General features: G+C 40.5%; 2 protein-coding genes across 2 annotated transcripts in view; one reads left to right on the top strand and one right to left on the bottom strand.

Moving 5' to 3' along the window:
- Positions 1-2614: 2614 nt before the first annotated feature.
- On the bottom strand, positions 2615-14904 carry LOC114649566 (beta-microseminoprotein-like). Its single transcript, XM_028799061.2, has 4 exons — positions 14765-14904; positions 12613-12706; positions 7598-7718; positions 2615-3119 (listed from the first exon to the last, which is right to left on the bottom strand). Exons 1-4 carry the CDS (start codon positions 14864-14866, stop codon positions 2990-2992), a joined length of 447 nt encoding a protein of 148 aa, XP_028654894.1. The 5' UTR covers positions 14867-14904; the 3' UTR covers positions 2615-2989.
- Positions 14905-26606: 11702 nt separating this feature from the next.
- gpat4 (glycerol-3-phosphate acyltransferase 4) overlaps positions 26607-27063 on the top strand; it is a 79854-nt gene continuing 79397 nt past the window's right edge. The window contains exon 1 of the mRNA XM_028799050.2: positions 26607-26880. The gene's annotated coding sequence lies outside the window, so the exon portion shown is untranslated. The remainder of the gene's footprint in view (positions 26881-27063) is intronic.

The raw sequence follows: 27063 nt of genomic DNA, 5'->3' as shown, positions 1-27063 counted from the left end.
AATATTTCCAGGCAGTCAATTTAGACATTTTTTCCAGGACCCCATGATGGTTTACAAGGACAGTATGACATCACAGAGCTGTTTCAGCCATGTGCAGAACTTTCATGCACGTGTACTGTAAACATACTCCATCTCACATTATGCATCTGTCCCTAGTTTGCTTTGCACTCCTCAATATTTACTCCAGTCAGATTTGTATTCTGCATATATTACAAATAAATAAATAAAAACTTGGCAGTATTTTGGTTTGAGAAGCACATTAGCTGATCATAATGAGAAAATTATGAGTGCTGCCAATGAATATGTAAGTCGAATTACTATGCGATCACTCACTCACCATTCACCACATGGCTAATTTTGCATGCTGGCCGACTGCATGTGTAATTAACCACGTGGCACAGCTACGAGTCAAAATAAAACTTAAAGAAGCCCCACCCCAAAAAAGACATGAGATCTAGTGAAATAATAATAATAATAATAAAATATAATTACAGTGTACAAGGTGCTGCTATCTTTTTGCTGGTAGAAAAAAACTTGAAGCATCTGCACAGATAAATTGGTAACAAAAAATACATTCCAGCTACATGGACCTGTGACTTCACACAATGGAACAAACCAGTCGACTAGTTTGTGGCACAGCCAGTGTGTGCTCCATAAATTGGAACTCCGTGAGCCCAATGACATATACAGTATATCTTTTTTTAATGTATTGCTAGTTTGTGGCCATTAGTTGTTTTTTATTTGTGTTTATCGTTCCATCTGAATCTTTCACAGCACAGATCACATCTTTGTCCATAATAATCAGCCCTGAATAGTTGGCAGACTCATCCTTAGACCTCAAAGATAACTAAAAAGGCCATTGCACCATTAAAGACCCCACAAAACTAGTTCAGTTTCATTGACTCATTGCAGTTTTCTAAGTTCAGTGAAGTTCCTGAATATTTCCGTGATTTCACCCAACTCACAGCAAGACAAACTCCACAAGGTTCACTCATAATAAGTGGTCAGTTGTTCTTATATAATAGTATGTAACATAGCATCCAGTAGTGATTGAATCCTTGTCTGACTTTCAGATGGGGCACTCTCTATGTGGAGTATCTATGTTTACTCCTTGTTTATACAGTATTAAAAGTAAAGAAATATTGCTTATTGTTAATGTCTCAAATATCTGCATTATACAGTACTTCATGGGCATAGTATATGTTGGGTGTGTACATTCTCCCTGTGTCTGAGACTTTCTCTAAATATGTGCTGAGTTCATAGAGACCCAAATCAAAGCAAAAAAGGCTCCCACATATTAGTTAAAAGGTGGGCATTGGGGATTTGAATTTTTAGAAACTTTACAATTCAGTTGTATTATGATTCTTGCAGAATGACTTGATAGTATTAAAATTTTTTATGTTCCTCAATACAATGGGTTTTGTGATTCTGTTTTTTATAAGACTGAAGTTACAGTTGAAATCATATCCCCATAAACTCACCATGTTGAAAATGTCCAAGCTCACCACGTTCACAACTGTGTTTGGCATCATCTCAGCACAGGATGAATTTTGGAGGAAAACTGATTAAACATATGAGGAACTTAGTGTTTTGACAGCCATTGTCAGTGGCAGCTCTTTGTTTATTTGATTGACATGCATTCATTTGCTATTTTATCAGCATGTTTTATGTTTAGCCAGGGTCCCCCCCCCCCCCCCCCCCCCAGGCTTAAATGTACATGCTTTTTATGTTTTTTTCTGTTTATTGAAAATCATTTTTCAGGTGTTTATATTTTTAATAGTGTTATGTTTACATTCAATTTAATATCTACAGTATGTGTAATGTATTGATCTTGTTTTGACCCTTGTGGTTTGTGGGTGGTATCCCAAGAGGTGAGCCCACCCTGACATCACCACTACTGAGATCTCTTGCTTGGCTGCTTATTGATTCAGGAAAGATGTTTCAGTAGTGGTTCAGTGAGTGAGTTTGGGTTTGTAGGAGTTCTGTAAGTGTAATTTTTTTCATTTTGATTTTCTGTTTTTGTGATTATTTCCACTTCAGCCTTTGTATTCTTCTCTTGGATTATGTGTGGGACTTGGTTATCTTGGATTGTCTTTTATGCAACTCCTTTTTTTTCGTTAGCACATGATTGTTGTAGTTTCTATTTTTAAAATAAATATTTTCATTTATAAAGCTAGAGTTTCACTGTTTTTTCTCCCTTAAGAGACATCTTGGAATGTTTTGGAATTTTAATGAATATTTTGAGCTATAAAAGTTAGTTTCCTTATTTTGTGTCTAGTTAGGCCAAAGTCTGTTAGTTAGTTTTAACCTTGTGACAGTATGTCAATGAGATTTTGTCAACTGTAAAATCGTGAAATGTTATTTCATAGCAGACTTGCCTTCTGTCATTTTCCAACAGAAAACAGCAAACCTCCCCGGCCAGTCTTGTCCCTGGATCTTTCATTAGTAGATCACGTCTGAGACTCCACATCTTCCACAAACCACCTTGTCTCCAGAGGAGCATGGACAGAGTATCTTCTTGGATACAACATAAGTCACAATTCAATACACATTAACTCCCTGCCAATTATATAGCCAACCTTAGATGTTTTACTTTACAATAATGATTCCTATGTTTAGAAGATAAAAAATATTTATTTTTTCAATGATTTTGTTAAGTTGCAAACCCCCTGATCAAAGTTCTTTAATATTTATTTACTTCTATTTATATTGTAGTGTTGTACTGACATTCATTTATCTTAATGTTTTATTCAAAGCAGATTACAAATCAGAGTGGTACAGTACATATTTCTACAGTTTCATCCCTGACAAATTAAATGATTGCTCAGGATAGCACAGGGAGCCAGTGAGGATTATTGAAATGACAACCTTTTGAATTATACTCTAAATATGAGGTCATTTTGCTGGTATAGAATATATAAAGAAAAAATGTATCATATACATGACAAAAAGGTTAACTCTGTGTTGCTTGTCTGATTGGGAATACAATTTACTTTCCAACTGCAGATAGCACAGGGCAGGGCTGATTTGGGTTGTCCTTCCGAAACACATGATATCGGCAATTTGTGATATCAAACTCCTTCACACAGCCTTTAGGAATGTTTACTGGTGTTGAATACCTGTAAGGAAAAAAGAAGACAATGGAGACCAGGGTAACAATCTTAAGGAGATATCTTCCACAGGACCTCTGCTCCCTGGTAGGTATCAGCCAAAACAGTATGTCTGATATGTCATTATTTTAAAGGCCAAGTGTAAAACGTTTAAAGATTAATTATTCAACTAGGTGAGGGTGGAATTAGAAGATGAGGGTATTTGCAAATGTATGGATCTTGGAAAATAATACATATAACACACTAAACTGGAGTGACCAGGCCTTTCAATCCCCAATCTCATAACAACTTCCTGGGATATACTCAAGAACTCACACAATAATGAAGAGATACAAACCCTCTTTTGTGTCCTGGGTCAGTCTCTCAGTCTTCTACCAGTGGCCTGTATCTTATATACCTCTTATGTGAGTTCCCCAGGCATAATCAAAACTTCATGCCCAAACCTCTGCAATTGGCTCCTGTTAATCTGGAGAAGTAGCAGTTTTACAAAGATGCCCTTCTGCACTGATAACCACTTTGCAGTGTCAAGATTAACGAGCAGAGCAAACTCTGCTCAGAACTCTCATTTAGGCTGATTTTATATGCAATCTCATTCTTTCAGTAATAACCCAGAGCATGTGATCATATGCAGAATGAGGGTAAGGATATGAATTGTTCAGTGAAGTGACAGCTTTGACTCTAGGCTTGGCTTCTGCTTTTCTACCATGGTCTAGGACAATGTTTGCAAACCTGATGCCAGTTTACAAATTCATTAGTCAATGTCACAATCAACTACATCCCTCAAGAACATTTTCCTTAGGTACTTGAACTCCTCCACTTGTAACAGATGCTCACCCCTTATCTGAAGGAAGCAGGCCAGTCTTTCCCAGAGGAGAAAAATGACTTCCAATTTGGAGATGCTAATTCTCATCCCACCAGTATCACTCTCAACTGTGAATATCCTGAGCACACCAGAGGCCACATTTCACTTAAGATAAGAGGACATTGTCTTCAAACATCTGAGATGCAACCCTTAAGTTCAGAAACCGATACCCTCCAAACCTTGGATGTCCTTTGATAGTCTGTTCATGAAAATCGTGAACAGAAGAAGAGACAGGACAATGCCCATGTTTAATGGTGCCAATGTAATACCCTATATGCAAGCAGAGACTGAATGGTGTGCAGCAGCAGCCATGGTGTTTCACAAACAAGTAACACTTTCCACAGTTTACCACAGAGAGAACTGTCAAAAGCTTTCTGTAAGTTCACGAGGCATATGTAGTCTGGACTTGCAAGCTGCCATGACCTCTTAGGTATCTGTGCAAGGACAAAGAGTTGGTTCACTGTTTAACAACACAGAATTGACATTGCTCCTCTTAAATTTGAGGCTCAGCTATTGGATGGAGATTTCATTCCAGTACCCCGGCATAGGTATTTCTCAGGGAGGCTGAGATGTATGATCGCTCTGTAAACAGAATACACCCTTTTGTCCCACTTTTTAAAAATGGGGAGAACCACCCAGTCTGCCACTCCTGATGCACTGCTATAGCCATATACAGTACATAATATGGAAGAGGCATTACGTTTGCCTCTAAAAATCCCATTCATCAGCACACACATTTTAAATGTGTTCATTGCCTGTATATCAGTCCCTGTAAATAGTTTGCTATGGACCTCTCTAATCATCCCGTTGTTCTCCTTGCTTTTCTAACCTTCTAGGACATTTTTTAGATATGCACTGAGAATGTCCAAAAGTTTTTTTCACAAGCTATATTGAAGTTTTTTTCTTCTGTCCACTCCTTTAATATCCCATTTACTCCTCAGGTTTTCCTTCTTTTGAATCTTTCTGCTCTTTCCATATCCACTTTACAGTGGTGATTGTTCTGTTTGGACGCAATTGGTGCAAAATTAGCCCAAGCATTAAGCTGGAAATCTTGCGACTCTGTATCCTATTACTTACGGAAATCCTGTCTACAACCTTATGATACTTCAGCTATCTGCTGTTAGAATTAATGGTACTACTGCCTTAAATATTTCTAAGTGGCAATCATATGTACAACAGATGTACCTGGATGGGAGATTTTGTTAATGATTGCTTAGTTTTTTTTCTGTGCAGCCGTGCCTTCTCTCCTCCATGATTAACATGAGCTAGTTGAGGCTGTGTGTGCAGTAGGGTTGGTACTGTGAGATGGGTGTTTTATTTTGAATTGCTTTTTCATGCTTATGTTTGATTTACTGTAACTTGTATTTTCCATCTACTTAAAAAAGTGATAAGAAAAAATATATATCCAAGAGGGCAGCACGGTTGTGCAGTGGTAGCGCTGCTGCCTTGCATTAAGGAGACCTGGGTTTGCTTCCCAGGTCCTCCCTGCGTGGAGTTTGCATGTTCTCCTCGTGTCTGCGTGGGTTTCCTCCAGGCGTTCCAGTTACCTCCCACAGCCCAAAGACATGCAGGTTAGGTGCATTGGTGATCCTAAATTGTCCATAGTGTGTGCTTGGTGTGTGTGTGTGTGTGTGTGTGTGTGTGTGTGTCCTGCGGTGGGCTGGCACCCTGCCTGGGATTTGTTCCTGCCTTGCACCCTGTGTTGGCTAGGATTGGCTCCAGCAGACCCCTGTGACCCTGTGTTAGGATATAGCGGTTTGGAAAATGACTGACTATATCCAAGAGGCATGTTAATCAAAATATCCCCAAAATAAAAACAGCTTTATGATGACCTTTATGGTAAAATGTTATCCACCCCTTCAGCATGGCCACTAGGGAGAACTTTTGATTCAATGCAGCAGCCTCAGCTGCAGATACAGACCCAGACTAATGTTTCTACCACTACTTCCGATGAGGAGAGTGTGTCTATTGGGTTTAAGGGTTTCTCAAAGTGCTCCTTACACCTCTCTGCAACCTCCCCAATTGAGGTCAACATTTTCACAGGTTTACTGAGAACAGCCAGTGTGATAGCCTATTTAACCATCATGACTGGTTACATCATTTGTCATTGTCTCTTTGAGGCAATCCAATAATAATTCTCATTGATCTCTCCAAACTCCAGTTCTACATAGGCGTTTGCTTCTGCCACTGCCATGGCTGCAACCATTTTGGCCTGCTGACTCCTCTCAGTCAGATATAGATGTGGTCCTGCACATAAGGCTTCTTTCTACAGCTTGTCAGCTTCCCTTACTGCCAAGATAGGCGCCACCAACAACTTCATGGTCACAGCTCCATATAGCTGTGTCCAGTACGGAGATCTTAAACACTGGTCCACTCAGACTCTGAGTCCCTAACCTCTTCTAAGATGCACAAGAACCTGCCTAATGGGTGCACGTTTAACTCATTCTCTGCAGAGGGATCTGCTAGTCTTCCCAGTGTATGCTTATTACCCATTTGGATATACAAGGTCTGTCAAGTGGGCACTCTATCATTCTGAGATAGCTCACCAACAAGTAGCTCTGATCTGAAAGATCTGAAACTCATTATCCAAGAGTTGAGAATATACTGTATGGCCTTAGATCTGACAACCTGAATACAAAGTCAATCATTGACCTTAGGCCCAAGGTACTTTGGAACCAGGTAGTCTTATGAGCAACCCAGGGTTCAAACATGATATTTGTTATGGAAAGTCTCTATGGTTAGCACAAAAATCCAGTAACAATTCACCACGCAGATTCACATAAGGCAGGCCATTCCTGCTAATCACACCATTCCAGGTGTCTCCATCATTCCCTTTGTGAGAGTTTAAGTTTCTGAGGTGGGCTACAAAGACAATAGATAGCACAATTTTGGGCTGAGACTCCAATGTCTCGTAAAAGGCTTAATATCCTGAATAGCTGTCCAGTTCATACACACAAGGAAAATTCTAAACTTTCCTCTCTGCAACTTAAAATCATATTTAGGCAACCATTTCATTCACTGGAACAAATTCCAATTTGTGCAGCATGAAGCCTAGCAATTCAGAGTATCTCCACACCCATCTGCCACTCTCCCATGGGACAACTCAGGAGAAGGAAAAAGAAAACTACTGTTCAAGAAATTTGGCTACAGAATCAATGCTGTACATAAAGATGAGTCTGACAAAATCTAGTCGGAAGCATTCAAACTCATGAAAGAGTTCTAATCACTTAACCACCAGAGAAGTAATGTTCAACATCTCAAGAGTCAGTTTTCATTGTCAAGCTGTAGTATGCCTGGGTATATTAGAATCTTGCCTGTCACCCATCTAATGTTGCTACTGACCCTTATCCTTTGCCTTGAGGGTGGTGAGCCCACATGGCTGCTCCATGCAGCATTTTCAGGCTGACCTCAACTACAATATTTAAGCCACCTAGAAAACAATATTAGTAAGAACATAATCCTGGCTAATATGAACCTCCAATTATCCCACATGAATAATGTTAATTTCCTGAGATTGTCTGCTAAAATCTTCATTAGCAATAATAGAAACAGAAATATAACTCTTTTAAAAATTCATCTTTAGAGCTTTTTAAACATAGTAGGAGCAAAAACTAGCAGGTCTTACGCATCACAGCATCCAAAGCAGGTGCAGTCCATGCAAATTGCATTGCGCCATTGTTCACCTATCTTGTGCTTGCTACCATCATACAGGTCGTAACAGACGTCCCGCTCCTCAGCATTCAAGTCTAGAATGAAATAATCCATATTAAGACAGCAGCACTCATGTACAAATACGCATCTTCTTTAACAGACAAATTGCTTCCACACTCATCCATAGGTTCCCACACTTCCAATCGGCACATTGAAAATTACAAGTGCATACACATAACAAACATGTAGCCAGTTCACCAAATACATGACCACATCCTCACTGTATATGGGAGTCCTTGACCTTAAAAAATAGAAAATCACTGTCTTTTGAAAGACATATTTTTGGGGGGCACACTTTTATACAGTATATGGTTAACTTATAGATCTATGGTGTTATGCCATTCAGGGTCATGATTTACAGTATGTGTGATGTGTGTGAAAAGATAGTTCAAAGAAAGATGCTCAGTGACAGGCTGTGTCTGCTGTAGTTTGAAATGCAGTGCTAGCTACCCATGCAACAATTTGTGCTTGTGTATTTAAGACATAATGTACAACTGGGATAAGAGTGTTAACTTCATGGGAATACTTGCCAGGCTCTCCACCATTAACACATTCTTCAGGGTTGAATGTGCTCTGTGGAAAGAACTGATCTGATTGTTCTGCAGTTTTCATTTCTGGTTACTTCTGTAGACTACAAATAATTCTGCAAAAGGACTCTGTGATCACCTTCAGTGCATATTTCTGTTTAACCTTTTCTGCTTTATGTTTTTTTTATCTTACTTTTATTTCCACATCTTTATGCTTTTTTATTTTTAAATTGAGTACTATGCAGTGATAAGCCAGACATTATGACCACCTGCCTAATATGCTGTTTCTCCTCTGTGAGTTGTCAGAAAAGCTTCAATGAGACCTCTGAAGGTCTCCTGTGCTATCTGGCACCAGGACATTAGCAGCAGATCCTCTAACATTTTAAGTTGCAAGGTGTAGCCACCACAGATCAGATTTGTTGTTCCAACACATACCAAAGATTCTCAATTAACTTGAGATCTGGGGAAATTGGAGGCCTAGGCAACAACTTGAACACCTCATTATGTTCCTCAAACCAATCCCAACCAAAGATGCCACTTTCATCAACACATACCTTTACCATGACGTGGTGTACTTGGTCTGCAGTAATGTTTAGGTAGGTGGTACACATCAAATTAACATCAACATGATTTCCCAGACCCAAGATTTCATACAAGAACATTGTCCAAACCATCAAACTCCCTCCACCGGCTTGTCATCTTCCCACAGTGTATCCTGGTTCTATCTCTACCCCAGATGAATGACACACAAGTTCACGGTTATGCAAATAATGCAACAAAAATGGCTTTCATTATTGGACCAGGCGAGCTTCTTTCATTGATCCAAGATCAAGATCCAGCGCTCGCATGCCCATTGTATGTACTGTACTTTTGGTGGTGAACAGGAGTTAGCATTGGCACTCTGACTAGCCTTCGGATATACAGTCCCACATGCAGCAGGGTTTGATGTGCACTGTATTGTGACACATTATTCCCATAACCATTATTAAAATTGTTTGCAAGTTGTGCCACAGTAGCTCTTCTGTTGGTTCATGCCAGAAATCAGTCTTGGTCACCCAACACTGTGTTGACAGATCATGATTTTTAACTCATTGGACCACTGTCAGCAGGTATTCATCATGGCTGATCATGAGAACCCCATAAGCGTTGCCATTTGGGAAATGTCCTGACCCAGTTGTCTGGTTAAAAATTCTTTTGGCCTTATCAAAGTCACTCAGATCTTGACACCTGCCAATATCTTGACACTCAATCTGTTGACTACAAGTACCTGATGTCAGATTACTATCTACTATATTCCTGACCTTGACATGAACTGTTGTTATGAGACAGTCAATGCTATTCGCTTCATATGGGTGTGGGAGTGTTCATAATGTTTTGGCTCATCGGTGTATATTTTGATACAAAAGAAATCTGCCATCTCCAAATATGAAACTGTGAGAAAAGGATATTCATTTATTTTTTAACCAGCACTTTTTTTTTCAGTTACAGGTTATGTGGGTCAAAAACTGTTTCCAAGCAGCATCAGCATGTGCAGGTTACAATTCCATCTTAATCTCATACATTCCCATATTCACTTATATGGGGCCAGTTTAGAATCACTAAAAACTAGACTGTACCTTTTTTGGATGTTGGAGGAAAATGTCTTTAACCCATTTTAATCTTTAAACATCGGAGCAGCTGAGATTTGAATGGCATCTGAGAGAGTTGTCAGATACAGCAAATATCTACACTAACACTAAACATCAAATCAGCAAACTAAACATGGTTCAAAAAAAGAGATTTAAACAAACACGTCAAATCCTAAATTTCTTTCATTTAACAATGTTCATATGGTAATTTTAATATAGCCATGTTTGTCAGTAATCGAAGCTCCCAGGCCTCATGCCTTCACTTGGGTGCCACTATGCCGGGATACCTCCACAGCCATCTGCCCTGCTCCTTTTTAATGCTCTGCAGAAAAGATTCCATCTGTTCCAACCTTACTTCCTGGAATACATTTAGCAGACTGTTCCTAGATCAGTCTTTACTCTTGTATGTCTCTCTCTCTTCGTCTGTTCTTGATGTCCACCTTTGTAATGCACTAGCCCCTTTTTATGTTTCTTAGAGCCCCAGCTTCTACTAATTAATTACCTGCATCTCTCCCTCATAATTAACCAAGCATAAGTAATCACACCCTTGCACCTGCACACCACTTGTCATTTGTTAAGCTAACGGGTCATGCCTAAAACCATTAAAACAGTCCATTGATCTGAGACGCAGAGAATTCCAAAAGGACAAAATTGGATAAAGAGGATTCTAGAGGTTATGAACAAGAGAATCAGATGACTTCCAAAATTGGAAGTTCAAACCAGTTTCTCTGCAATTGCACCTAGCAAGAAAAGTCTATGCTATATAGACAAATGAGACAGTGCAGAAAATCCAGCAGTAGAATATGTGCTTGAAGATGACTATCTGAAGACAGAATCTTAGAAAAAGAATGAAGATGATGGACCAGATACCAGGCACATTAAGAGAGTATAAATTATATGTTTAGGTTTTATAGAGTCATTATTGTTACATATACAAAGTACAGTGAAATTCTTACTTGCATGTGCTATTCAAAATGTAAAAAAGCATAAAGATGACCTGGAAGCAAATCTCATGGTAAAAGTTTGTGTGGGTAAGATTTAGTGCATGAACTTGACCTGATCATTAATATTCCAGAACAATGCAGGAGAAGAGGAATTGGTAAAGGGCCAAATAGACCAAATAGGAAACAAATGATGGGAAGCCTCAGTAAGAATAGCATAAAGTATGGATGCTGCTAAGAGGCAGAGAGACGAAGATAACAGCACACCACATGTCCTTAGGGCTAATCTAAACTGAAGCTTGAAAAATGACACAAGTGAAAGGAATAGAAAGCTTTATTGTAAACATGTGCATAATTGTATAGTGCACTTAGAAGACAGTGTTTTGTTGTGTGGTGGATGCGGCAATGCGCTGTAATCAGCGTATGCTCCCAACCAACAGTGAAACACTGGTTAACATTTCTGCCTCATGTCCACAATCTCCCAGAGCCTTTCTCCTGTTAACCTAGTTTTCCTCCCAGATCCCGAAGACATGTACATGTATGTTACATTAGTTGTTGACTCTAATCTAGCCCCATAGGAATGAGTGTGAGTGTGTCCTGTGATGAACTGGCATGCTGTCCAGGGATGTACTTTCCATGCAATCAATACAGCTCTGCTATGCTTTAGCCCTGGCAATCATGAACTGTAATGGAGTTCAATAATGGATGGACAGAAGGACTTATGAAAAATCCTTCATAAGCCACAGGGCAACAAATTTCAATGAAAGTCCCCTATAAATACTGTCAATTTCAGAGCTACTGTTTTTGTAGTATACAGTACTTAAATTTGTCCATAGGGATTATGGGTAAATATGTTTTAATAAGGCCTAAGTTCTTTTAAAAAATCATTTTTTTTTTATTTGGTTCATAAATTCTGTGAATTCATCTCTTGTATACATTTAATGCGGGCGGCACGGTGGCGCAGTGGGTAGTGCTGCTGCCTCGCAGTTAGGAGACCTGGGTTCACTTCCGTGGTCCTCCCTGCATGGAGTTTGCATGTTCTCCCTGTGTCTGCGTGGCTTTCCTCCCACAGTCCAAAGACATGCAGGTTAGGTGCATTGGCGATTCTGAATTGTCCCTAGTGTGTGCTTGGTGTGTGGGTGTGTGTGTGTCCTATGGTGGGCTGGCACCCTGCCCGGGATTTGTTCCTGCCTTGCGCCCTGTGTTTGCTGGGATTGGCTCCAGTAGACCCCCGTGACCCTGTAGTTAAGATATAGCGGGTTGGATAATGGATGGATGGATACATTTAATACATTGTTTTGCAGTAAGACTGAACACTTCCTTATTTCCTCTCTCGGCTAATCTTGCGGAATCTGCACTCTGATGTCATCATGTTTGTTCTGTAAAGTGTTTTTGGTAAATAAAAACAAGTTTTCCAAAAATTGTGTGCCCATATTAATATAAAAGAAATGTGTGAGTAAGGACTTTTAAACACCAATGCACTACCACATCATGTATTAGCACATGACTCAGACAAAAGCACCCAGCCACACTGACTTATTATTTGTCAATGAGATTTTTCTGTAAATCGTAAATGAAATCGTAAAATGGGTACCAAGATTTCTGTCTCTTTGCTTTACATAAAACCTTATGGTGGGGCAATTGTGAAAGGTACCCTATTAAGATTAATTAATAAACAAGGTCTTAAATGTGTATTTTAATTAATTGATAGGAAAAATAAACATCTTTAGATATACTCTGACTCTTGTGCCTTGTGTGGGAAGGTTTAGGTTCTAGCAACACTGCTATTTGCAAACTGGAGCGCATTTGTACCAATAGTATAGGAAGGCATACCGTCAATGTTGATGGATTTCCTAGGGAATTCAAAGCAGGCAGGATGACTGAAGTCAAACACTGCCAACAGGAAAAGAACACCCAGCAAATGCTTCTGCAGAGAGACCAAAGAGGAATGAGGCATTGTCAACAGTTGGTCTTAAAGTAAGGCGGCACCAAGCACATTATTAGAACTGACCCTGGTTGGCATGGCAGTCCGTCATGGCCAGGGCACATTTATAACAACATTCACATTCAGTTGTATCAAGCCAATTTAGACTTACCAGTGTAAATCTTTATTGAAAAAACGGCCATCTTTGTATTAATTAGCCTAAAATGTCCTAGGCAAAGCTATAGACGGCTAGGACAGGAGATATTGCTAATCACAATGAGGTCTGAATTGCGTTTCTTACTATCCCAAGTTCTCTTCTAGAGGTCACACAATATGCTGATTGTGGAAAAGTATTTTAGTTAAATCAGTCCATTCTTACTAATAGGAAGGACAGAGTGAAGGCTATGCATTAGGAGTTAAGCCAGATGGTGCATAGTTGTTGGCTATCTAATGTCCGCCTCACTACAGCCAGAGTCTGTGGGTCCACAGCCATTTTCTAACCAGCATAACGTCAAGCAGATCTCTTTTCTGAGTGCTCTGGTGTAAGTGAGGTTAACAGAATACCTTTTAATTCCTAATCCGAACAACTTCATTGAAATAAAGAACTTCCTGTCCTCTTTCCTGCTTGCGCGTTCCAATTTGGAGATTATGAAACTGATTTTAGGCACTAGACCAGACTTCTCCCTGAGTGCCTTGGCGAGTGGCCACATTGTCATAGCACCTTACTGTACATTCAAACACACCTACAATAAAGATACCTTAATTACCTCAAATAAAAGTACTGAAAAAAGAAAGCAGACAAACTGTTTTTATTTTTAAAACTATGAAATCATAAAATAAAATTTTAAAGTGATATTAAAAAATCCCCCAGCCCAGAATATAAATACCAAACAAAATGAAAATTGATCAAAACAAAATCACAAATCATTAGAAAGCCTGCCTGTTTCCCTGGGCTTGGCCCACCCCCAGCAGTCCTGAAAGAGTGGATTCCAGGACATCAGTTGAAAGGTTTTCTCCAAACCTCAGCCTCTATTTAATTAAAGGGGCAAGAGACATAGTAGCATAGAGGTTTGCACTGGGTTTGACTTGCCATGAGTCACTGTGTATGTTTTCTTGTGTATGTTTTTGGTTTCCGCATATTTTAAAGATTTCAATGCTTGATTAATTCGTGACTCCTAGTATTGATGTATATGTAAAGTGTGCCTTGCGAAAAAATGATGTCCCATCCAGGGCTGGTTTCTTTCTCTTTTGTACCAAATAACAGCAGAAAATTTGATGTCTTCAAAACACGAATGTATGGAAATACCCAGAACAGCCAGCATGCTGCTCAAAATTCTATTGTCATCAGGATGTTTATCTACCAGTCCACTATTAGTATTTAGTACTACAATCTGATAATCTGGAGGACTAATTATGTCTGTCATAGCCTCTCTCTGTCTTTACTTCTCATTGGGAATTTCCTTTCAGAACACCCTTACCATCCTTTCAGCCATTATCTACCCATTCCAGCATAAAGAGTTACTCTACTTTAGACACTGCAATTCTTTCTGTTCATTTTGACTCATGCTTGACTCTTCTCCTGTCTCCTGACATAGAGGTATAATTTTTGCCTTTGCTGTTGTAATGAAATGAAAACCTAACAGTAATGATCTCTCTGCATTTAGTATCTTAGTGGCAATATTTCCACAAGATTATATCACTCTAGCAGACAGCTCTAATGAGACAGTTAAATCCAGATGATCTGTCAACTTTTCCCCAAACTGTTAGAGAAAACCTACTTGAACACAATGTAAACATACAACCTGCCCATGGAGAACACCTCAGTTGGGAACTGCACCTTCTCCTCCAGAGGATAGGTAAAAAATAGGCATTCTTATTTCACCTCATGCTGAGCTAGATGCCAAAGACCCATGCTAATCAGTTAGTTTCTTACACGAGAACAAATATCCTTATTTTAGAAAATGAGAAAAGTAAATCTTTAACACAGTCTCCAGCCAATGTTACTCAAATTGCTTAGTTGTTTTAAAACCTGAGCAAAACAGAAAGAAATTTAAAACTCACCATTATGCTCATCTGTTGTTCTCTTACTACTCTAAAGACTTGCACTGTTAAAAAATGGTTGGATTGGCTTTGAGCGTTAGGTGACAGAGAAACAACCTGCATGTCAATGAACTTTAAATTCTACAAACATCAAACATAACATGATCATAGTGGTTTTGTTTTTCACAGCTTGCAGTTTTTGTGGTTAACCCTTCCATTGAAATCAGAAGAGAGAAAATATATAGTGAGAGACCAATAGGGACCACACAAAGGACAGCAGCTGAGGTGTAAGGTGTCCTGTTCCTAAGTTTCAGACACTGACAACATTGACGATGAAGAAAAAGGGGCACTGTGTCTGGGATCAAAGGTGCCCCAGGAGTTTTATTCACTTCTGAGATATAAATATTAAAGAAGGAGAGTGCGGGACCACAGATTGTAGACTCCCTAATCCCCACTACTGCTAAATGTCCTAAGAGTGGCCTGTAGTTTAAGAGGGGGTGCAGGATTAAAGGTACATCTGAGGAAGCCCCAGGAGTTCATAAGGCCATTACTGACTTTGGAATTAATCCAGTGAAATGCAGATGCTGTGCAAGTTAATTCACTAAGGCTTCTGTCAGAAGGCATGCACTGTATTGCTTATTCTTCCCAGACAAATGATTTCTGTTTTTTGTTTAAAGCAACATTATATACATCATTAATCAATTCTTTAACATTTTAATTGGTTTTGATACGTTACTCATTTTTGTTATTTTTATTTTTTAGTATTCTTGCAATTTTTTTTAATTGTTTTGCCATTTTGAAACTGTGTTTATCTTTGGGATATATGTATATATTGTAAAAGATAGCCTGGACACAGACAGACACAACACCAGATGTCCACAACACACACGGTTTATTTACACAGTCCAGTTTCACAAACTCACACAACTACTCAGTCCTTTCCTTCACTACTCTTCAGCCGCCTCCACTCCTCTCTCACACACTCTGTCTTCTCCCTCCCGACTCCGGCTCTCCGAATGGAGTGAGGCAGTCCCTTTTATCTGGTGTGGTGGAAGTGCTGCCCTTACACCCAAAAGCACTCCGGGCATACATAGTTCATTGTTCACTTCCTGGTGTGGCGGAAGTGCTGTCCTCCAGGGCTCAGGAACCATCCAGGTGCACCCTGGTGATGGCCACGTGGCCCCTGATGGAAACCAGGGTGGCTGCCCCCTTGCGCCCAGGGGAGATATTGCCCCTCTCCCAGTCCTTTCCTGTTCCAGGCATCCCGGTGGGGCAAGGTCTCTGGTTGTCTGCCACAATACATATATATATACCCTGGTGGTGGCCCCCTGCTCGCTTCGCTCACCAACCCCCGTGTTTGGTTTACTGGATATACAATACAATACAATTTATTTTTGTATAGCCCAAAATCACACAAGAAGTGCCGCAATGGGCTTTAACAGGCCCTGCCTCTTGACAGCCCCCCAGCCTTGACCCTCTAAGAAGACCAGAAAAAACTCCTGAAAAAAAACCCTTATAGGGAAAAAATGGAAGAAACCTTGGGAAAGACAGTTCAAAGAGAGACCCCTTTCCAGGTAGGTTGGGTGTGCAGTGGGTGTCAAAAAGAAGGGGGTCAATACAATATAGTACAATACATAGAACAGAATAAATCCTCAATACAGTATAAAAATAAAAATTCTAGAAGTACGGAGTAGAATTTCACATTAGATGATATCACATAATATGATTTGGATTTGTTTTAAGCCCTGGAGACCTCATTCATCAAGCTGCCTCCCCCATTTTGCCATTCCACATCTGAAATAGCGCTAATCTGATGAAAGGACCCCTCATTCCCGCATCCCCAGTCATCAGGGATGACTTTACCTTAGGCAGGCAATCTACAATTTAAAGAGATTGTTATTTTCTTGGGAATTGTTACATATGCATTATTTTCACTTTTACTTTAAAAACTTTTGTAAAAACAATACTTGTCCTTTATTTCCGGCCACGTGCGTGGTTACATCTCTTTCTTGCCAGACGTATAATGCTGCTCATGTTGTGAAGGGGGTGGCGTCTGAACACACGCTAAGGATATGTCTTTGAATCATTTACTGTCTTTCTGCTGCTTGCTAGCTGTCTCTTCTGCCTGTCGCATGTCGTTGTTTTAAGAGCTGGGAGCACATGATGCTTGTCTGCCAAAAGCAATCCAGCAACTGCTTGGTTAGATGTCTGTGGACTCCTTTTAAATGATGGCTCACTGCCTGGTCTCGCGTGACGTTGTAAAAACAATGCTTGTCCTTTATTTCTGGCCCCGGGTGTGGTTAAATTCTTTCTTGCAGGACGTATAACGCTGCTCGCGTTGTCGTGGTGGGGGTGGGGGGGGGGGGGGCTGCTGTCGCGCTGCCCTCCGATCTTTTTAAAGCCTGTACAGCCACTGTCCTTTTTTGCTACGGCCCTGAGACAATCTCTTGGCACCAAGGCTCATGTTTACGGTCCCCGCGAGACGCACCGTGACAAGTCTCTTTGGTCTCGCGGGTCTTTTAAATGTCTTCCGAGAAGATCACGTATCGTCGCATTGCTTTTGCTTTCCAGGACAGGATTTCTTTTTATAATAGATATATATATATGAATACTGTATTGTCTGTGCAGTTATGTAACTCTTAATGTCAGCAGTTTGTGACTTGTCAAGTTCTGTTAACTGGCAGGGGCCAAACAAGCAGTCAAATGATGATGAATGCAGATACAATATGAGCAGTACACAAAACAGAAGTAAATATCCAGTGAAAAACACAGTCCCATAGTTGTTATACAACAGGAAAAATAGTTGAGCTCAAGAAACATCACAGTGATTACAGAATACCATGAACCTGTACTCATGAGGCATGAAGACTTGTAAACAAATTAACTTTCTGGTGCACCAAAGAGCATTGTGACAGCTTGTCTGCATACTGGTTTATAAAGAAGTCTGCACCTTCTCCCTATTGGACAAAACTCAACTCCCATTACAGCCTCCTGCTGACAATGCACTCAGAGTTGATTTGTGCTTTATAAATAATGCTTTATAGAACAAAAACATCATAAAACAATGTCAGCATACTATCTATATCATACAAAGTAATATAATTACATACATTTATTGGTAGTTTAACATGGTGGCCAAACTGTAGTATAAATGAATGCAGTATTATGATTTTAAGCACATAAATCCGGATCACACTTAAATCTATATTCTTTACAGAGGTTGTCCAAATTGGTGCTTCTGGTGAGTGTTTATTACTATCTACAGATTCACTGCATTCATTATCATATGCTGCATAGCTTTATTTTATGTGTTGCTTGTGAATATATGTGTGAGATTCAAATTTGTGGAATCTAAAGTGTCACCCATCAGCCGTACATACGGTAGCTAGAAGGATACAATATACATGAATTATAGGCAGATGGGTATTTCTAAATTGGTCTTAGTATGAATGCAAGTTTGGATGAGTGTGTGAATGGTGCCAGTGATGTACTTGTGCCCTGTCCACAGCATTTGCTGTCTGTGTATATACAGTAAAGTATACAATACACTGAAAAAAGAACATTCATTGTTACACTGCAAATTCAACATCATTGCTGAAATAATAATAAACAAATGAAAAAATAGGAGAGGAAAGCGGTACTACAAAAAAAAGCTGTGAATATTAACAATGAATTCTAGTAGTACTTCAGTACCTTATGAGACCGTCTTTTGCACCCACCAGATTTTTACACTATGAAGCCAACGATCCTTTGTCTCTATGCTTATGGGCTGCTATCCCACTGCTACAGAATGACATCACAGAGATGCTTGTCAATATAAGGCAGAGAGTCATGACTCCAGATGTTGCATTCCAAGGCATCCCAAAGGTTCTCTATACAGTAAGTTTAAGATCAGAAGAGAAGGCAGCCCCTGGACAGCTTTGACTATTTCACTTGTGTGTAGTGGGATGTTGTCCTGCTGAAGGGTCAGACATCTAAAAGGCATGGGCAGAGGGCCTCTGACAGGTCACCACAGTGCAAGGCTAAGTCTGTCCATCACTGTTCTGTCACTGATGTAGGCATTATGTCTTCTAGCAGTTTCAGCAGCGATACAAGTGGCAGACCTGAAATGATTTCTGAGATGGACAAGCCTGATGTTTTGGCTATGCAATGGTTTGGTCACTTAACTAGACCTTGGTCATTTATCTTCCCTAATGATCTGCTGAAGCCTTGCCTGTAATCAGGACACATTGAAGTTACTTAATCCATAGTATACGGCAGCACTGATACATTACAAGCCTGCATGCATCACATCAGTGGCCCTCTGCTTTGCCTCTGGTGACATTTGAGATGGAATGCACTGGAAACCGTAAAAGTGCTCCATTTCCTTTCTGTGACTTCAGCTATATTCAGCTATGTATATTCAGCTATATATTAAGGCTTTTTTAATAGTGAATAGTAATCTGATCAGACTTTATTCCACCTGTTGGATAAAAATGCACCAAATGAGCTTTTTGTGTATTTGTCAGTTTACAATGCTTTACTTTAAATCTGGATGACTGGTCAGAAGATCTGAAACAAAATTTACAACTTTTTAGAAAATGACACAAGCTAGATCTTACGATATCTTATGTTTTTCTTTTTTCCACGCACTCCTGAAATAGATTAGATAGGTTTGAGAATGTTATAGTACAGTATACTGTGTTATATTAAACTAGGTAGCAAGTGTTGTGATCATGTTTTTGATTATTTTTTTACTTATCTCCACCATTGATATAATTATATTTAGAACTAGATATTTATGTGTTTGTTGATATGGAGAATCATTTGGCATTTATAAAAATGATCTATGCACAATAGTCAAAAATATCTGAATTATTATTACTTCTTTTTGGATGCCATGTTGTTTGTTGTTTTGTTACCATTGTTAAACAGTTGTTATATTGCCAAGAGCACTACATGCAACATAAGAAGTGCAATGCTTTAAATAAGCCCCAAAGACAGATAAAAGAAAAAGATCACATGGTTGACTGTGAATTCATAAAAGGTCACTTTTAGTTTTTGACTCCTACTTAGTGTTTCGTGACTTTGATTTCTTGGTTAGCATTTCAAACGTAGATGAAGGTAGGATCAACTCTCTGGTATTGACTCTTTGATCAGTCACTAAGTAAAAATTACTTGCCTCTCTCCTTGTGGTGGCACAACAGAGAGGTGGATGGGGATGATGAATCCATGAACCTACATAAAAAATTGGATGAACATGAGGAGATCATTCAGTCTATCAGGCTACATTGCAGAGTAAAGATTACAGTGACTATTCATGTTATTTAATAATATTTTTTATGAAATGCTTTGCACAGTCCTAGAATGTATAACACAGATATAACATACTGTATGTCATATCTAAAGCTTTTACATTTTATACACAGAATAAAGAAAAAAATAAGGAAAGCGTATTGAGTACTTCTTCTTTTTCTTTTGGCTGCTCCCGTTAGGGGTTGCCACAGCGGATCATCTTGTTCCATATCTTTCTGTCCTCTGCCTCTTGTTCTGTTACACCCATCACCTGCATGTCCTCTCTCACCACATCCATAAACCTTTGCTTAGGCCTTCCTCTTTTCCTCTTCCCTGACAGCTCTATCCTTAGCATCCTTCTCCCAATACACTCAGCATCTCTCCTCTGCACATGTCCAAACCAACGCAATCTCGCCTCTCTGACTTTGTCTCCCAACCATCTAACTTGAGCTGACCCTCTAATGTACTCATTTGTAATGCTATCCATCCTCGTCACACCCAGTGCAAATCTTAGCATCTTTAACTCTGCCACCTCCAGCTCTGTCTCCTGCTTTCTGGTCAGTGCCACCGTCTCCAACTCATATAACATAGCTGGTCTCACTACTGTCCTGTAGACCTTCCCTTTCACTCTTGCTGATACCCGTCTATCACAAATTACTCCTGACACTCTTCTCCACCCATTCCACCCTGCCAGCACTCTCTTCTTCACCTCTCTTCCACAATCCCTATTACTCTGTACTGCTATTCCCAAGTATTTAAACTCATCCACCTTCGCCAGGTCCATTCCCTGCATCCTCACCATTCCACTGACCTCCTTCTCATTTATACACATGTATTCTGTCTTGTTCCTACTGACCTTCATTCCTCTCCTCTCTAGAGCATATCTCCACCTCTCCAGGGTCTCCACAACCTGCTCCCTTCTATCACTACAGATCACAATGTCATCAGCAAACATCATAATCCACAGGGACTCCTGTCTAATCTCGTCTGTCAACCTGTCCATCACCATTGCAAATAAGGAAGGGCTCAGAGCAGATCCCTGATGTAATCCCACCTCCACATTGAATGCATCCGTCACTCCTACTGCAGACCTCACCACTGTCACACTTCCCTCGTACATATCCTGTACAACTCTTACGTACTTCTCTGCCACTCCTGACTTCCTCATACAATACCACAACTCCTTTCGAGGCACCCTGTCATATGCTTTCTCCAGGTCCACAAAGACGCAATGCAACTCCTTTTGGCCTTCTCTAAACTTCTCCGTCAACATCCTCAGAGCAAACATTGCATCTGTGGTGCTCTTTCTTGGCATGAAACCATACTGCTGCACACTAATCATCACCTCACTTCTTAACCTAGCTTCCACTACTCTTTCCCGTAACTTCATGCTGTGGCTCATCAATTTTCCCCTGTAGTTACTGCAGTCCTGCACATCCCCCTTATTCTTAAATATCAGCACCAGTACACTTCTTCTCCACTCCTCAGGCATCCTCTCACTTTCCAAGATTCCATTAAACAATCTGGTTAAAAACTCCATTGCCATCTCTCCTAAACACCTCCATGCTTCCACAGGTATGTCATCTGGATCAACGGCTTTTCCATTTTTCATCCTCTTCATAGCTGTCCTTACTTCCTCCTTGCTAATCTGTTGCACTTCCTGATTCACTATTTCCACATCATCTAACCTCGTCTCTCTCTCGTTCTCTTCATTCATCAGTCTCTCAAAGTACTTTTTCCATCTGCTCAACACATTCTCCTTGCTTGTGAGTATGTTTCCATCTTTATATTTTATCACCCTAACCTGCTGCACATCTTTCCCAGCTCGGCCCTTCTGTCTAGCCAATCGGTACAGGTCCTTTTCTCCCTCCTTAGTGTCCAACCTCTCATACAACTCATCATACACCTTTTCTTTAGCCTTCGCCACCTCTCTCTTCACCTTGCGCCTTATCTCCTTGTACTCTTATCTACTTTCTGCATCTCTCTGACTATCCCACTTCTTCTTTGCCATCCTCTTCCTCTGTATACTCTCCTGCATTTCCTCATTCCACCACCAGGTTTCCTTTTCCTCCTTCCTCTTTCCAGATGTCACGCCAAACACCCTTCTTGCTGTCACCCTTACTACATCTGGTGTAGTTTCCCAGCTGTCTGGTAACTCTTCACTGCCACCCAGTGCCTGTCTCACCTCCTCCCTAAACTCAACCTTGCAGTCTTCCTTTTTAAAATTCCACCATTTGATCCTTGGCTCTGCCATCACTCTCTTCCTGTTCTTGATCTCCAACGTCATCCTACAGACCACCATCCTATGCTGCTTAACTACACTTTCCCCTGCCACCACTTTGCAGTCTTCAATCTCCTTCAGATCAACTCTTCTGCATAGGATGTAATCTACCTGTGTGCATCTTCCTCCACTCTTGTATGTAACCCTATGTTCCTCCCTCTTCTTAAAATACGTATTCACCACAGCCATGTCCATCCTTTTGGCAAAATCCACTATCCTCTGACCTTCTTCATTCCTCTCCTTGACACCATACCTACCCATCACCTCCTCATCCCCTCTGTTCCCTTCACCAACATGCCCATTGAAATCCGCGCCAATCACCACTTTCTGTCCCTTGGGTACACTGTTCATCACTTCATCCAACTCACTCCAAAAATCTTCTTTCTCACCCATTGCACACCCAACTTGCGGTGCATATGCACTGACAACATTCATCATCACACTCTTTTCATCTCCAAAACACTCTTGACATACTGTTCCTTCAGAATAACTACTACCCCATTTCTCCTCCCATCCACACCATGATAGAACAATTTGAATCCACCTCCAATCCACCTGGCCTTACTCCCCTTCCATTTAGTCTCTTGCACACACAATATATCGACCTTCCTTCTCTCCATCATATCTGCTAACTCTCTCTCTCCTTACCAGTCATACTGCCAAAATTCAAAGTCCTTACCCTCAGTTCCATTCTCTTTACTTTCCTCCTCTCCTCCTGCCTCCGGACACGTCTCCCCCCTCTTCTTCTCCTTCTTCTTCTTCGGCCAACAGTAGCCCAATTTCCGCCAGCACCCTGTTGGCTAACAGTACTGGTGGCAGTCGTTGTTAATCCGGGGCTTGACCAATCCGGTATGGAAATTTGTATTGTTGTCCTCATGTTGATTTGGCAAAATTTTTCACCGGATGCCCTTCCTGACGTAACCCTCCCCATTTATCTGGGCTTGGGAGCGGCACGAAGAAACACACTGGTTTGTGCATCCTCTGTGGCTGGGTTAAAGCATATTAAGTACTAAAACTATTTAAATCAACTGAAGCTTAAAAGCCTTAACAAAGCAATAGCCTTATTTAAATATTTTTTGTTGTTTTGTCAAGATAACAAATGAGTTAATATAGTTATGTAATTTAATAAATAAATTCATACAAATAATATAAAAATGATTCCAAGGACTTTGGACCAGTTGCTCTTACTTCATACATCATGAAGACCTTTGAGAGGCTGGACCTGAAAGAGCTCCAACTGCTAGTTTCAGAACATCTTAATCAGACACATATAGGTGCAGAGGATGATCTGATCTACATGCTCCACAGAGCCTACTCCCACTTAACAAAATCTTGACTGTAGTGGTGGTTTTGTCTGTTTGATTTTTCCAGTATTCTTAACACCATTCCACCTCATTGACTGGGTGAAAAACTCAACGCTATGTATCTTGATGCTCCCACGATCTCCAGCATCGTGGACTACCTATCCAACAGATAGCAGTTTGTGAGGCACAGAAACTGTGTGTTAGAAATGGTAATGTGTAATACTGGAGTACCTCAGGGAACTGTTGTGTCTCCTTTCCTGTTAACCCCTACACAACAGACTTCTAGTACAATATCAGCACTTGCAATAGACAGAAATTCTCAGATGACAAAATAGACTGTTTTAATAATGGAGACGAGTCAAAGTGGCTTGTGGAGGACTTTGTCTTGTGGTACAGGCTGAACCACCTGCAGCTCAACACAAAAGAGTTGGTGGTGGACTTCTGACATCCTAAAGAGCCTCTGAGATCAGTTGCCATTCAGGGGGAGGACGCTGAAGTGGAAAAGAGTTTCAAGTATTTGGATGTTCACATAAACAGCAAAATGAAATGGTCTGGCAACACAATTGTGCTATATAAGATGGGCCAGAGAAGACAGTACTTCCTGAGGAGACTCATGATGTACGCAGCAAGCTGTTGGAGATGATTTACCAGTCCGTAGTAGACAGTGTATAGTTATATGCTGTGGTCTCCTGGGGAAGCAACTTGAATTCAAGAAGTGCACAATGCATGAAGAAACTTATCAGGAAAGCTGGCTCCATCACAGGGCTAACCCTGGTCACATTCAAAGCTGTTGTTGAATTGACAATGGTGGCAAAACTGGGTGCCATCACAAAAAAATCTCCTTAATGCCTTCAAAGAGACACTGTCTTGGAGCACTTTTAGCCACAGGCTCATTCCTCCACATTGTGCTAAAATGCATCTCTGGGAGTCTTTCCCGACCCATGCCTAAATCCCCAGATTAATGCTTAAACCAGGGGTCCCTAACTCCAGTTCTGGAGGGTCGCAGTGGCTGCAGGTTTTCTGTCTAACCCTTTTCTTGATTGATGACCAGTTTTTGCTGCTAATTAACTCCTTTCATTTTAATTGACTTATTTTTTTTTTAAGATTTGTTCCCCTGAATTTCTTCATCATTCTTTTAAATTGCTTAATTTCTTTCCTTAAATGGCACCCAAAGAGAAATGAAATGTGAAGTTAGTGAGCCAACAGAAGACCAACTAATTCAGAATGTTAAACTACAACCAATTTCACTCTAACCAGTTGCTTAATCAGGCGCCGATTCTTGTTGTTAATTAAACCCGTTCTTTAGTTCCATGGCTTGTTGCTGCTGTCATTGGGGAATATCATACATTTCTAAAATTGTTGATTTTCTCTTTTCTAAGACCATTGTTAAAATATTTTGGGGACCTGAGCTGATCAACATTCACGAGACATTCATCTTTCTTTATTTTCAGATATTGTATGATGGACACAGTTTGCTGGCCATGTTTTGGCTCATTTGTGTCTCATTATTGTTTGGATGCTAATTAAGAAAGAAGAAACAATTAAGGAGCCCGAGTCTTCATGAGTAAGCCAATTAAAATGAATTAAAATGAAGTTAATTAGCAGCAAAAACAGGTCACTAATTATGAAAAAGGTCAGAATGAAAATCTGCAGCTACTACGGCCCACCATGACCGGAGTTGGGGACCCCTGGCTTAAACTGTTAAGTTAATTTTATTATTTCTGTGCAATACACGTTTATTTATTTATCTCTCCATTGATTTACTGTAATAATTGTCCTAAGGCTGTATCTTTATTTTTGTTATGTTTATACTGCTGCATGCATCTAAATTTCCCCTTGGGATTGATAAAATTTATCTAATCTAATCTAATCTAAATGATGATGTCCTACTAGTGAGCCTCATTTTATGTACATAAAATTTAGCTAGTATAATCCATCCATCCATTTTCCAACCCGCTGAATCCGAACACAGGGTCACGGGGGTCTGCTGGAGCCAATCCCAGCCAACACAGGGCACAAGGCAGGAACCAATCCCGGGCAGGGTGCCAACCCACCGCAGGACACACACAAACACACCCACACACTAGGGCCAATTTAGAATCGCCAATCCACCTAACCAGCATGTCTTTGGACTGTGGGAGGAAACCGGAGTGCCCGGAGGAAACCCACGCAGACACGGGGAGAACATGCAAACTCCACGCAGGGAGGACCCGGGAAGCAAACCCAGGTCTCCCAACTGCGAGGCAGTAGCGCTACCCACTGCGCCACCGTGCCGCCCTAGCTAGTATAATAATTAAGTTAATTGTATAGTGTTCATGTGATAGAAAGAAGGCATTATCAAACTATAACAGTTTGTAACAAATTTCAAGAGGTATATCTCTACCATTTCTTTTCTTCCAACCTAAGAAAAGATCTAACCAATATAAATGTTTTGTAGCCCCTGTACACAAAATACAAGCATCACTTACATCAAGGAATTTACATAGTGTTTTATTAATTGGGTATTATCTGATTGTTTAAACAGCAATTCTCTGATTTTGTTATTAATAATAAAAAAAAATTAAAAGAATAGGTTCAAATTCTGCGGTGGGGTGACGCCCTGCCCAGGGTTTGTTTCCTGCCTTGCGCCCTGTGTTGGCTGGGATTGGTTCCAGCAGACCCCCGTGACCCTGTAGTTAGGATATAGCGGGTTGGATAATGGATGGATGGGTTCAAATTGAGTGACAGTGTTTTCTTTGATGAGCTGACCAATGGAATGTCACTGATGGTTAGTTTTATGAATGAATAAGTACCTTATAAAATTATTATTATACCTTTTTCCAGTATGTATAAATAATAAGAATCTATCAAATTACAATTGTGGGACCTCGTTTATTCAAGGAAAAAAACATCAGTGATAGCGACTATTCACTTTTATTCCAGCAGATGGCAACACACCGCAGCGCCACACTTTCTTCAAGACGTGTGACGTGGACGGAAAGCGTGCTGTACGAAAGCGCGCACACGCCCGTCCCCCCCTCCCCGCTAGTCAATAGAGTGAGATTGTGATGCAAAATAGAGAGGCCGGCAGGCCAGCACAAAGGGAGACTGGCACGTTGATTGACTAGCATACATAAACTAGGAAAGAGAATGGGAATACGGTGGGACTGTTTATAGTGGGACTGAAGAACACGAGTGAAAGCAACCGAGAGACGTGTGTTTTCAGAAGTGAGAAGCAACACCGGTGTCGGCATCGTAAGGCGTCGTGGGCCTTAGAAGAAAAATGGGAAACACTAGAGGTAAGTGTCTGTTAGTGAGAATTTAAACTGGAAACGCAGGGAGTGAGACGTTATCCTGTTTTGTTTTGCGGGCTCAAGAGAGGTGTAAAGGAGCTCGTACCCAACTGTGTATACTTAGGAATGATGTCTTCGGGCTCACGGTTGTATTAGAGGGAGAGTCGGCAATAACATTAAAAGGCGCTC

The sequence above is a fragment of the Erpetoichthys calabaricus genome, chromosome 1 (genome assembly GCF_900747795.2).
Source record: "Erpetoichthys calabaricus chromosome 1, fErpCal1.3, whole genome shotgun sequence".
NCBI lineage: Eukaryota > Metazoa > Chordata > Cladistia > Polypteriformes > Polypteridae > Erpetoichthys > Erpetoichthys calabaricus.
This window is presented reverse-complemented; position numbering and strand designations above follow the sequence as displayed.